This window comes from Cavia porcellus, unplaced genomic scaffold (assembly GCF_034190915.1).
Source record: "Cavia porcellus strain 051 isolate PalLab524CR breed Dunkin Hartley unplaced genomic scaffold, mCavPor4.1 scaffold_32, whole genome shotgun sequence".
Lineage (NCBI taxonomy): Eukaryota > Metazoa > Chordata > Mammalia > Rodentia > Caviidae > Cavia > Cavia porcellus.
Window position 1 is genome coordinate 38,677,234 of NW_026947515.1, and position 12,583 is coordinate 38,689,816.

The 12,583-nt window shown below is 51.5% G+C and overlaps 2 protein-coding genes across 7 annotated transcripts; one reads left to right on the forward strand and one right to left on the reverse strand.

Moving 5' to 3' along the window:
* The first annotated feature begins 2,170 nt into the window (after positions 1-2,170).
* Slc25a35 (solute carrier family 25 member 35) lies at positions 2,171-7,120 on the forward strand. 2 transcript variants are annotated; one of them, XM_003466162.5, is made up of 5 exons: positions 2,172-3,844; positions 5,270-5,335; positions 5,745-5,897; positions 6,226-6,360; positions 6,504-7,120. In XM_003466162.5, exons 1-5 carry the CDS (start codon positions 3,470-3,472, stop codon positions 6,675-6,677), a joined length of 903 nt encoding a protein of 300 aa, XP_003466210.1. In that variant the 5' UTR covers positions 2,172-3,469; the 3' UTR covers positions 6,678-7,120. The 2 variants fall into 2 exon arrangements, with proteins under 2 accessions (XP_005002153.1, XP_003466210.1); XM_005002096.4 differs by lacking the exon at positions 5,745-5,897 and having other exon boundaries at positions 2,171-3,844.
* Positions 7,093-9,000, reverse strand: Rangrf (RAN guanine nucleotide release factor). Of its 5 annotated transcripts, none has more exons than XR_002790280.2 (5): positions 8,307-9,000; positions 8,100-8,216; positions 7,746-7,902; positions 7,575-7,656; positions 7,093-7,329 (listed from the first exon to the last, which is right to left on the reverse strand). XR_002790280.2 is itself a non-coding variant. In XM_013148720.3 (5 exons), the coding sequence occupies exons 1-5, from the start codon at positions 8,381-8,383 to the stop codon at positions 7,299-7,301; spliced, it is 468 nt and encodes a 155-aa protein (XP_013004174.1). In that variant the 5' UTR covers positions 8,384-8,956; the 3' UTR covers positions 7,093-7,298. The 5 variants fall into 5 exon arrangements, 3 of the variants coding, with proteins under 3 accessions (XP_013004174.1, XP_013004173.1, XP_003466271.1); XR_002790279.2 differs by having other exon boundaries at positions 7,093-7,361; positions 8,307-8,999; XM_013148720.3 differs by having other exon boundaries at positions 7,575-7,660; positions 8,307-8,956.
* Between the last annotated feature and the right edge of the window lie 3,583 nt (positions 9,001-12,583).

A 12,583-nucleotide genomic window follows, 5' to 3' on the forward strand; every position in this document is an offset into this window, starting at 1 on the left:
GGGATGTCACCCATTGCCCCCTGGGTTCAATCTCCAATGCCAACTGTTGTACCCCAAAAATGAGACCCCAAAATGTTGTCCAAAACACGGGGCAAGATGTCTTCTTAAAGAAAAAGGAGTGCGGGGGCTGGGGATTTAGCTCAGTGGCATAAGCGCCTGCCTTACAAGCAGGCAGTCATGAGTTCGATCCCTGGTACCGATAAAAAAGAAAAAGACAAAAAAAAAAAACTAATAAAAAAAAAAAAGAAAAAGGAGTGCTTTTTATTTATCCTGGCACCAGCAACACAGTGCAGTTGGAGTTTGCAAAGCTGTGTAACTGGCTTAAAATTTTGACAGACTTTTATAGAAAGAACAATGAAGAAGACCTTTGTTTCCCTTTGCTTGAGGACAGAGAAGTTTCCCAGTTGGTGGTCAGCCATTTTTTTCTTTACAAGAATTTACAGCCCTTTGTCTACTAATCTTAGGATCAACTATCTTTTATAAAAGGGGGACAAAGGTTGAGAGGAATATAGGTAACTCGAGGTCAACTAATAATTGTCCTTCACAAAGGGAACAAAGGTTAACATATCAATCAGGTCACCCAGGAAGATGGCACATTCAGAACAGTACGACAACGATACAGTTATTTTACGACAATGTGGTTGGTGCCCCAGGGTGTCCAATTGTAGAAAATAGTTGCATTTTGCGAAGGGAATTAACAGGTAATTTGGTCATATAACTTGGGCACTGGCAAACATAGCACAGGATGACGAAGCTCTTTTTTTTACTAATGTACAGCACCAACTTCTGGAGAAAAAATATTAAGTCATCTTTTTCCCTCTCAGGTGGGTCATTTGGGCTGCATCCTTGTAAATTTTTCTGGAGAGCACCCTCCTGGGATATCAGGAACCCCATTACCTGCTCTACTTAGCCCTCCAATACCTTGAAGATCCCCCACTTGATTCATCTTGTCATGGCTCCTCCCATGATCAAGCTGTACACTGGCAGAATGGAGACTGAGACTTGGCTTCCAGCGCAGCCAATAACTCCCAGGGAGAATCTGGAAAATCAACAGCTACAATGAAAACGTGGGTAAATGAATGACCAGGATTAAAAAGGTAAGTAGGACATAGCTAAAACTGCCTGGGAAAGAAGTCTGACAAGATCCCAGAACACAGGCACAGAACTCTTTCCAAAGCCCTGCATATGGACTTGTCATACGAACTGTAGCACATTTTGATCAGCCTAAGGAGTAGGTGATAAAAGGACAGTTCCCATTGCGATTTGGCCACTAGGTTTGCTGTTCCCTGCTGGCTGCCGGACTGCTGTGGTGTACTTCTTTTACTTGGCCCAAACTTGCCCTGCAGAACCTGTTTCTCCTCTCACCCCTGAGTAGTACAGTTAGAAACAAAGGAGTTGGAAGAGTCATACCCTTCCCTCCATTTGACTATAAACAGCACCCTGTGTTATCCACACTCCTATTATTCTAAGAGAGATTTTTAAAAATAACACAGCAAAAGTCTAGGAGATTGCATGCTTTATACAACAGCGAGATGCAATGGGAGGAGCCTAAAGCCCTGGCCTTTAAATGCTAAAAGCCTGAGTTATTGGCCTCTCTCCCCACCCTTTTTCCCTTTTCCTTGTGTTTGCTGTTACCTTCCCTGTGATTTTCAATAAACATAGCTACCTACTACTGGTTGTATGATCCGCAACGCTTTCTTTGTGGTACAAGAACTTGGATTATTATTGGTCCATTCAATTGTAACACTACTTTTAAGAAAACTTTGTTATTGTTTGTGCTTGTCTTGACCAATTCTTTGCTCAGAACAGAAAGAACCTAGAAAGCACCTCCAGAAAAAAACACCACCCCCAAAACCCCGTAACAGGAGGTGAGTCGCTTCCTGAGTCAGGAGGTGGTGCCACAAGGTGGGGAAAAGGGGATTTCAGGAAGTGACACTGAGTTCCGACTTTTCAAAAAAGCTGATTATTGAGCACGTAAGTCCTGCACTTCCTCTAGGGTGTGTAACAGACATCGTTTTCATTGTACAAGAGATGTGAAGCGATTTGTCCAAGTCATTCAGGCAGGAGGCAGGAGGATCCAAACAGGAACGCAGATGGGCGGCAGCTAGGGGGAGCCCCGCGGCACCATCTCGGCTCCTTCCGCCCCCGCCCCCCCCCCCCCCGCCACAATTCTTTAAGCCTTTTCTCTCAACTCCTCCCCAGCTGTTTTTCTCCGAGGTTCTTCCGTGATTAACCCAAATCGTGAGAAAGTACAACAGTCCAGATAATCAGGACGTCTCATCACCCTCGGGCTCTCCGCAACTCACGCCGGACCATAGAAAGGAACAAAATCTAGCTCTGGCCTCTCCTGCACTGGGCTGCGAGGAACAAGAGCTTAAGAACCGGCTCCGGCTCCCTCGCTGTCCTCAGGCTTCCTCCTCTGGCGCCCTCAGCCGGCCGCACCAGACGCTGGGACCTACAAGCGTCTCATTCCGCTTCGTTCTACCTCGGGAGAAAGGGCGGGTCCGGCGGGTTCGCCGTCCCTCCGGGCGGCCGGTAGCTTCCGCTCCCCCACCCCAGCACCCCGACTGCACAGGGTGCGGATGAAGTTAGGCAGCCTCAGGCCAAAAAGACCGGGATAGAGGGCGAAAGAAGGAGCCCACCGCCCTCAGCTGCTATCTCCGGGCTCGGCCTCCGAATCCAGCCCCGGACCGAGGGTCCAGCCTCTCCTCCCAGCCAGTGACCGAACCTCCGCGCCCCCGGGGTCCCTTCAGGAGCCCGGGTCTGCCTCAGGCCCCTGCGCCAGGGCGGGGAGAGTTAATTCTACCGTAACTGCTCCAGGGAATACTGGGGGGCCGGTCGCCCTGGACGCCGCCCATTGGCCAGAAAGCCGGCTCGACGCTGATTGGCCGAGGCTCCTGGCTGCAGCTCTGCCAGGATCCTGATTGGCGCCGCGCTCCAGCGACAGGAGCGTGGCGGCCTGATCTTCGCAGGCACCCGGGTTGGAGGTGCTCCGGGCTCGCGAAGCAACCTTGGGACACTCGTCACAGGCCGGGACCCCGCTTGCCTTCCATCCAGCTGTCGTTGCTGTCGCAGGGACACCCCGGATCTTTTCCCGGATCCCTCGCCTCCTGTGGTTTTCTTTCTCCTGCCTCTCTGGCTTCTCTCTCCCAGCTCGTTTCCCCTCTCTATTCCCCGCCCCGTAGCCTGTCAGGATCCCACCTGCCAGCTCCTGACTTCTGCTGCTGCTTGATCTCAAACCCTTCGGCCAACAGCCCTGCCATAACCTTCTTACAGACTGTCCTGCCCGCATCTTCTCTCTTTGCCAAGTCCCGACTCCCAGATTCCAGCTCACCCTTGACTTCGTGACATTTGACCCTGACGCTCGATTCTACAGCTCTAAATTCCTACTTCTTGCAGCCTGGACTGCAGAAGCTGAGGTCCTCCCCTGATTTCCAACCCGCTGTTCTGAGGCTACTGCTGTCTCACCATGGACTTCTTGATGAGTGGTGTGGCAGCCTGCGGGGCTTGTGTGTTCACCAATCCCCTGGAGGTTGTGAAGACCAGGATGCAATTGCAGGGAGAACTGAAAGCCCCGGGCACCTACCAGCGGCACTACCGAAACGTCTTCCATGCCTTCTTCACCATTGGCCGGGTGGATGGCCTGGCTGCCCTGCAGAAGGGCCTGGCCCCTGCGCTTTTGTACCAGTTCCTGATGAATGGCATCCGACTGGGCACCTACGGGCTGGCCGATTCTAGTGGCTACCTGCATACGACAGAAGGCACCCTCAGTCCTGTCCGCAGTGCTGCAACTGGGGCCCTGGCTGGGGTCATGGGAGCCTATTTGGGAAGCCCCATCTACATGGTAAGAAGAAGGGTCTTGCTTGGGGCCTTGGGGACATGTGGAGTGGCAGCCTGGTCCTTCACAAGAGTGTAAGCACCTGGATGCTGTCCCCTTGCAAGCAGGGAAGGACAGGAAAGTGTCGGCAGGACTTAGGGCCTTCTGACCGCCCCTAAATTATATATATATATATATATATATATATATATATATATATATATATCCAACCAACAGATTCAGTCAGTTGTGGTGATGAAGATTATGGCCTTTGGAATCAGCCTTTCTGGGACTCAAATTCTGTTTTTGAAAATTAACTCATTTGGTCAGGCGTAGTAGCCCACCCCTGTAATCCCACTCAGGAGGTTAAGACAGGAGGAACACTGTGAGCCTGAACCACCTAGTGAGACCATGTCTCAAAAAACAAAAACAGCAATAAAAATGAAAACTGATTTATTGCTGACTTTCAATTGCCACATCTGTAAAATGGGGAGAAGTGAAGACCCTTCCTGTGGGGTTACTGAGAGACTGAGGGAGATAACACATGTAAAGAACTAGGATAAATTCTGACAAATAGTATGCGTTTGATCGTATTACTGCTATTGTGTTATAGTTATTACCTGATTTTGAGGTTGAGTTTGATTAGGCGAGGATGCGGAATTTGAGGAACATTCATCAGCAAGAATAGAGATCAGGAAGGTCCTGGGATCACATAATCACAACTGCATACGTAGCCTGCTCCTTTGAAAAACGATCAGATATAAGTGAAGCACTGGGAGCCCGAAGCCCAGAGAGGTGAAGCAAACAGCTGAAGGTCACACAGCTGCTGATTGCTGGAACGAGGCCCTGCTTAGTGCAGATAAGAGCAGAGTTCTGTAGGTGAGGTGACCTGGTCTGCTCCCAAATTGTGAGCATCAGCGCCTTTTCAAAGTCAGCTTAAGCCAGCTGTGATGTAGTCCCAGCCTCAGCAGCTGAGGAGGGAGGATCACTTGAGACTATCTCAAAAAGAAAAGGCACTCCAAAGTCAGTTGAACATGTACCCTATGTGTCCTGGGGGCCCACAAGCACCGTTGGCCAGTCGATAGAGGCTTGGTCAAGGTGGCAGCAGCTCTGATCTGAGAATTAGAGCAGAAATGACAGGCCTGGCACCCGGCTCTTGCCTAACATAAAGTGCTGTCTTAGGAAACACTGCCATTCTCCAGCCTCTCCACCCCCACCCCCAGCACCCAAGGGAAAGAGGATGTGTGTGTGGAGTATCTTGCAATGCTAGGAGATCTGTTCCCTGGGACTGGAGCCAAGGGACAGCATCTCATGACCAATTTATTAAGTAGAAACAACAATACTTATCCACTTAAAAGGATATTCATTGCTTAATACCCTAAAGGAATCTGAGGGGTCTCTTAGGTGGGAAGATGGCCAGTGGGCATGGCTGTGACACTGTCTTTTTTCCAGGTGAAGACACACCTCCAGGCACAAGCGGCTTCTGAAATTGCCGTAGGGCACCAGTATAGGCATCAGGTGAGAGGTGCCCAGACCTGCTCAGTCATCCCTTCCCGTTTCTTCCCTGCTTTCTGCCTGCATCCAGTGGCTCTAATCCTGGCCACAGCTTTGCCCAGCCCTTGAGCGCTCTCTGCCCCAGGAGCCCACTTCCCACCCCCGCCCAGAGCTTCATGCGTGCTTGTTCCTCAAATCTTCTGCGTCTGTTACTCCTGCTCCGTTTGTCCTGCCCCAGCAGTGTCCTTGCGTCTCTGCTCCAGGGTGGCAAGGGATTGGAGACACCTGAGGGGTCCACATGCTGGTCCTGAGCCCATATTGCAATGGTTGTCTGGATAAGAACTGGGCTAAGGACCAATCCTTGACAGTTACGAAGTGGCAGACCCTGCCACAGGTAACTAAACCCCACCTCCACGGTCTTTCCCCCTACCAGGGCATGTTTCAGGCGTTAACTGAGATTGGCCAGAAACATGGACTGGTCGGGTTGTGGCGAGGGGCCCTGGGCAGTCTGCCCCGAGTTGCCGTCGGCTCTTCCACCCAGCTCTGCACCTTCTCTTCCACCAAGGACCTCCTGAGCCAGTGGGAGGTACAACCTGGGAAGGGGGTAGGCCATGCCTGGGAAGGAGGGAGGTGGGCAAATGGAGGTGGGCCTTGAGGGGACAGTGCCAACATCCAGAGGCGTGGGGCAAGAGGAAGCCTTGGGGACTCTCCCCACAGTCCTCTTGTCTTTTCCTCCCATAACGGATCCCTCAGGACACACTGGCTCCCTCCTTAACCAAGCTGTCACACTGTTCTAACTGCTAGAGTAAAAGCTCTCAGACTTACACCTTTCTGCATTTCCGGGCATGGCCTGTCCAGTCCTAAGGGTGGAATGATGGGCTGACTGACCAGGTTCTTCCTCTTTTACGCTGTAGATCTTTCCTCCCCAGAGCTGGAAGGTGGCTCTGGCAGCTGCCATGGTGAGTGGCATCGCAGTAGTCCTGGCCATGACCCCGTTTGATGTAGCCAGCACAAGGCTCTATAACCAGCCCACAGATGTTCAGGGCAAGGTAAAGGCGTGCTTCAGGTGTGGGCAGGCAGGGAAAGCCGGGGTGGGAGCACAGACTGTGGGTACATGTGGGACAGCCTGCAAGTGTAAGGGCTCTGACCACCTCCTTTTCCGTGCTCTCCCTTCCTCTCCGACGTGATCCAGGGCCTCATGTACCGGGGGATCCTGGACGCTCTGCTGCAGACTGCTCGGACAGAGGGCATTTTTGGCATGTACAAGGGTATAGGTGCCTCCTACTTCCGTCTCGGCCCCCACACCATCCTCTCCCTCTTCTTTTGGGATCAGCTTCGCTTCCTCTACCACACATACACGAAATAACAGCCTCCTCCCCACACTCCACCAGCACTTCTGCCTCCTACTATAGCTTGGAGGCTACTGACCATGTTACTTGTCATTGAAGGGGACAGCCAACCCCACTGCCCCATCTGTTCTCTCAGGGTTGCCTCACTACAAGCAGTAGTTTCTCTCCGTCCCTTAGACATTGCTCTCACATTTCCACCACCCTTGTACACTCCACACCCTTGTACACTCGGCACCCTTGTACATTCGGCACCCTTGTACACTCCTCTCTCTCAGGGCTGAACCACTCACTCCAAAGCATATTTTCGCCCTCTTTATTGCCAGCGTTGGGTCCCTAATGCTCCCATGTGAACAGCTTTAAACTTCCCCGTCCAAAGCCAAAGGGAATTGGGGGAACCCAGGTGTCTTATGATTCAAAGGCATAGAAATTACATTGGTTATAAAGTAAGTTTATTTCTGCAGAGATGTCTTGTTGTTTATGCAGGGGGAGAAGAAACCCAGCTATTCACCCTCTTTTTGTTCCCTCCCAGAACTGCATCTCTAAGTCCTTAGCAGCATCATGCAGTGCTTCAGCATCTTTACTGGGGACCAAAGATGTTAGGATCATGAAGGGTCAGGCTGGTCACCAGCTGTTCAAAGTCACCCAGGTTCCAGGAAGGAGGTGATAGACCTTCAGGGCCAAGAGATGACCTGTTGTCAGGGCTTGGGGGTGAAGGAATAAGGGGAGAAAAGACAGCATCCAAGCTTGAGGTTTGGAAGTTCCCAATTCCTATTCCCCAGAGGACACAGGTATCTGTGACCTCAAGCATCTGGCCCGCTTCTGCCTCCTGGGAGGACATCACCTGCCAGGCTCCCTGCTCTGCCCGTCCAGCCTAGACCCAATCAGGAGATACCCGCCCCTTCTTTCCTCCTTACGGGGGATGATTGAAGGTGACCAAAAGGTCAGTCTGGTACTGAGGTACTCGCAGCAAGGCTTGGTGCAGTATCACGTCCTTTGCTACCTAAGAGATCAGAGTCAGGACGCTTGCCTGGATCCCTACCCCGCCCCTCCACGCTCCAGGACATCACACACTCTCTGGCCCTCACCTGCTGGTTTTCCTTAGCTACCTGCTGCTTGCCAGAGAGGACCCAGGCTTCTTGACAGCAGCCTCTCAAGGCCAGGCTCTCCAGATTCAGGGGCTGCACAGATTCCACTTGCAGGACCCTCGACCCCTGCACCCGCCCAACGTCCTCAAAATGGTACCTGGATTGGGACAGCAGAATGAGAGATGCGACTCTCTAGGAGCTTGCCCTCCAACCCCCACCCCAGCACCTTCCCTTCACTTCCGTTCGCAGTGTTTATGGCCCTTGGTGTTCCCTTCCTGCTAACCGTCCAACCCCAAGCCCCGCCCACCTCCTCGGCTCCGGCCCTCCCATTGGCCAGCCCAGCCCCTTCCTCACCGCGCAGCCGCTTCTCCCTGCACGTGCGCCTGCAGCTCCAGAAGTTCCACGATTAAGCTCTGGTCGGTCCTGGGGTGGCAGAAAACTTCTTGGTTGTCCGGGACCGGTCGGAGGTCGCTGGGAAGAGCCGAAGCAGATCCTGGTTGTTTCCAGGCTTCTTCCCGCAACCCACCCAGTCGGCCTCCGCTGGCGCCTGGGTTTTCTCACCTTACATCAATGGCCCCACGGGGGAAGACAGCGGAGAAGGCGCCCCCGAAAAGTGGATAGGCTGTTGTGGGCTCCATGGGCCACTAGGGTATGGGCTTTACACAGTTTAGAAGAAATCTTTGCGACTACGAGGCATCCCCTCCCTAGGTTTCGCTGCTGCCTCCGCCTCCTCCGGGTAATCTTAGTTCCTGGACCTTTAAGAGCTGGTCCCGCCCTGCCACCGCACCGACCAATCGGAGCCCAAGCTTTGGGGGCGGAGCCAGCAGCTCTGGTCTCCGAGGCCCGCTGGATGGCGGGCGCCAGGTGGGACCGCGAGGTCGGGCTTGCAGCTCAGGTTTCTGTTTAGGATTTGTGACGCCTTCCGTCCTCACCAGCCCGCACCTGTCAGCCTCCCCCCCCCCCCACTTTAAAGGGCTCGCGTCTTCTAGGGTCGTTTGAGACCTCTTTAGGGACATTAATAACTGTAGGCAGTGTTCAGAGTCGAGGGAGAATAGTTTTAGGGCTTTTGGGGCTTCCTGGTGACAAGTGGGCAGCCAACCAGCCCACCAGTTTCAGGATCCCATCTGGAATTAGAAAAACAATAGGGCTAGATGTGGGTGTCACATTTTACTGAAAGTGACTCCCAGCCTGAGGATTACAGAGCTAATCTCCCTAAATCTTTAAATCTTTCTTTTGGGAAGGAGGAGAAGGGGCGGGGGGTGGGTCCCCTATACACCTGGACGGAAGCACGAATTAAACTCTTGTTTTTCTTTTACAGATTTTTAGTGTTCTTTGAGTGTTTGTTCAACTTTATCCCCCTGGTTAATTTCTGCATTCATCCTTAATCCCCAGCACCTGGCAAAGTGTTTAAAGCACAACAGGCCATTCATATATGGTGCAATGATTGAATAAACCCATCAATGGATATGGCTGGAACTCAGGAGGTCACCCATGACCACAGGTGACAACCAGAGCTAGGCAAAGGCTTCTCACCTTGAGGCTCTGTGGAGCCCAATAATTTAATGAAGGGAAACCAAGAGTGCATATTTATTGGTTCCTTGCCCCTCTAGGCCCTATGTGAAGAAGTCCCTATTCGATGCAAAGGGAACTAGGACACCTGCTTCACTGAGAGTGAACCAGAGGCCCACATTAAGTCTTTTGGTGCTGGGATCGAACTCATGACCTCATGTTTGCTAGGCAAGCACTCATGCCACTGAGCTAAACCCTGGGCCCCCACATTAAGTCTTGATTCAGAGAATTCACCGGGGCATCCTGGGGTATTCTAGTTGGAGGAACAAGCAAGGGACAAAGAATTGAGGATGAGAGGACGTGTTCTGGGAAGGCAAATTATCAGTTTGGAGGAGGCCAGGTGTGCAGGATTTTTGTAAAACCCTCTAAGGAGCTTGGACTGCATTTCTTAGTGCAGGCATCAAGCTTCTCTTTGAGCCTTTCTCATCTAAGACGTTAAGATTGAGTTATGGCTGTAGTTGAATCTCAGTCTGTTTCTGGGCAAAGACTCTGAACTAGATTTGCTTTGTGAAGAATTCCAGAGAGGAGAGGAGTGCAACAGGTCCCAAAGGGAAGGGAGGAATCTCTCTGTGGGTTCCCAGGAACCCCGGTTAGAGGGGTCTTCCCCAAGCTGCCTCTGTCAGATGGGGAGTAAGTGACCAAGTGCTCTGTCTCTCTCCTCTCTGCCCTCCCCACGGAGGGCAGTATTGGCTCTGGCTGCTTTGTGAGTAGTTAAGCAGATGAGAATTCCTCCGAAAGGTACTACCAAGGACACAAGTTGGCAGGGTCCTAGCACTGGACACAAGCCATAGAAACCTATTCATGGGTCAGGCAGAGAAGTCTTATTAGGGATACTGAGGAAAAAGCTCCCCAACTTCCTCACTGTTAGTCTCTGGCATGTCTCATGTCTGCTGTGGGCCTTGGGCTGCTGGGAATTCCTGGCCCTCCACAGTTCTGTGAGCTCTTGGTATAGATTAGGGTAAGGTGAGCTCTTCCAGCTGGTGGAAGGCATAGGCATCTGGCCAGATCTCCTCAGGGGGCGAGGTGAAAGGCTAATCTGACTTGACAAAGCTCCATCTTACTACCGCTTTCCTCTCTCTGTGTCACTTCTGCCGGCCCCTCGACCTGCTGGATCTCCAGTTATTCAGACACAAAGCTCTCAAGAGACAGGATCTCAGCTGGAAGTGCAGACTTGGCAAGGTCTCCTGCTCATCACTTCTCAAAACACCAGAGAAATCCTTGGCCGGGATAACATATCCCAGGGGACAAATCTCAGTACAAGGTGGCCTGTAGCTACTTTTCTCAGGAGATTGTCTATCTGTCCAGCTTAAGCCTAGTGGCTGTAACAGATCTATAACTGGTTGACTCTGCCTCTAAGGCATCCTCCTGCCTATTTCCTTGCGTGCCATTGATGCTGTGTGCATTAGAAGCAAATGTCCCAGAGCTTTCCCTTTGAGGGCACCAAGAGATGGACCTGAACCAGAGATGACAAATACCTAGCACCAAGCATTCCTTTGGAAATTGTTTGGGCCATATATTTCTATTTGGTAAAGTTTTCAGCTTTCTTTCTTTTTTTTTTTTTTTTTTTTTTTTAAGCTCAGGGTCTCATTTTGTAGCCCAGGCTAGCTTTGAACTCCTGATGATCCTCCTGCCTCAGCCTCACAAGCACTGAGATTACAGGCATGTGCCACCATGCTCAGAAGTTAGCCTTTTTTCTACCATGGACACTTTTGGGAGTTGGGTAAAGTTTATGCATCCCTAGAAGGAATATTTTGAAGTGTGTGTGTGTGTCAATTGAGGGTGGGAACTTTGGCCCATTTGGTGTCAGTAAAATAAAACCCATCTGGGCAAGTGTAGCAGTACACACTTGTAACCCCAGTACTCATGAGGCTGATTCAGGAGGATCCCTGCAAATTTGAGGCCAGCCTGGGCTACATAGTGAGTTCAAGGCCACCCTGAACTACATAATGAGACACCATCCAAAAAACAAAAACCCAAAAATTCTGGACACAACCTTGGCAAAAGCTTCTCAGTTGGCGCCAAACAGTGATGCTCCCTGAGTTCTGGGGAAGAGAACATGAAAGTTAGATCCTGGGAAGTTCATCCCAACCTTACCTAGGTATGTCCTCTAAAATAAAACCGCAGTCTTAAGCACAGTTAGTGCTTCCGTGAGTTCTGAGTCATTCTAGTGAATTATCAAACCCATAGAGATCGAAGGAAGTCCTAAACACAGCTCTGCTTTGTCACAGTGAGAGTGACCGGGGGACTCTGAGGTTTGTGTCTGGCGTCCAGCTGATGGAAGACCTGTGGAATGAGGAGGCTCTGCACTAGGCAGGCACAGCCAGAGGCAGAAGAGACGAAGCCAGATAAGCAGTAAGCAAGAGAAGCAGCCGGGCTGAGCTGCAGGTACACAGTGAGAATGAAGAGCTGGTTCAAGGGTAGAGACCTGCTCAAGGTCGGGAACAGACAGGAACCCGGAGGGCTCGGTGCTGAGGAAGGAAGGGGAAATTGTAGCCCTAGGGGTTCTTGCCCCTAAGCCACAAGATTGGCCCCTGGACCCTGAGTCCTCCACTTTCCACCATGAAGCCCCTGAGGCTGCCATTCATCTCTTTTGGGCTCGTCTTAGTCCATTTGCTGCTGTTGTAACAGCATAAGCAACAGTGAGCAATTTAAGAGGAAAAGAGATTTATTCAGTTTGTAACTTCAGAAGATGGAGTACAGGGCCACAAGCCTGTGACGCTGGCTTCTCAGGAGGCTGAGAAAGAAGAAGCACAAGTCTGAGCCCGATCTGGGCAACTTGATAAGGCTCTGAAAGCTAAAAACTGAGGTCTGAGAAATAAAAACCTAAAAAAGGATTGGGATGCAGCTCAGTTTGAAGGGCCTGGGTTCTATCCCCAGTACTGTGAAAACAGTTCAGGCCTATGTGAAGTCCTGGGTTTAATGCCAGCACTGGCTGGAGTAAGGGGGTGGTGGGTCAGGGGCGGGGCTAGTTCTAAAGCTGAACATAAACAAATGAAGCTGGTGCGTGCCTGCATTGGGGAGGCTGAGGAAGGAGGATCTCTGAGAGTTTGAGGTTCGCCTAGGCTACAAGGTGAATTCAAGGCCAATCAACTACACGGTGAGACCATGTCTGAAAAACAAAACAAAACAGTTTAGTTCTGGAGGCTGGGAAGTCTGAGAGAAGGCAGCCACATCTGCTTGGATTCTGGTGATGGCTGATGCTGTTCCAGCTCATGGCAGGAAGCAGAAAGGCAAGTGGGTGCCCACTGGCCAGCGGCACGCACCTCCCC

Excerpts from the sequence above, each read along its gene's own strand:
- Slc25a35 (XM_003466162.5), top strand. The coding sequence starts at position 3,470 with ATGGACTTCTTGATGAGTGGTGTGGCAGCCTGCGGGGCTTGTGTGTTC. Across the intron at positions 5,336-5,744 it reads GGCACCAGTATAGGCATCAG|GGCATGTTTCAGGCGTTAAC; the intron begins GTGAGAGGTGCC and ends TCCCCCTACCAG. Across the intron at positions 6,361-6,503 it reads CCACAGATGTTCAGGGCAAG|GGCCTCATGTACCGGGGGAT; the intron begins GTAAAGGCGTGC and ends GACGTGATCCAG.
- Rangrf (XM_003466223.5), bottom strand. The coding sequence starts at position 8,383 with ATGGAGCCCACAACAGCCTATCCACTTTTCGGGGGCGCCTTCTCCGCT. Across the intron at positions 8,217-8,306 it reads CGTGGGGCCATTGATGTAAG|CGACCTCCGACCGGTCCCGG; the intron begins GTGAGAAAACCC and ends GGCTCTTCCCAG. Across the intron at positions 7,903-8,099 it reads CAGGGAGAAGCGGCTGCGCG|GTACCATTTTGAGGACGTTG; the intron begins GTGAGGAAGGGG and ends GTCCCAATCCAG.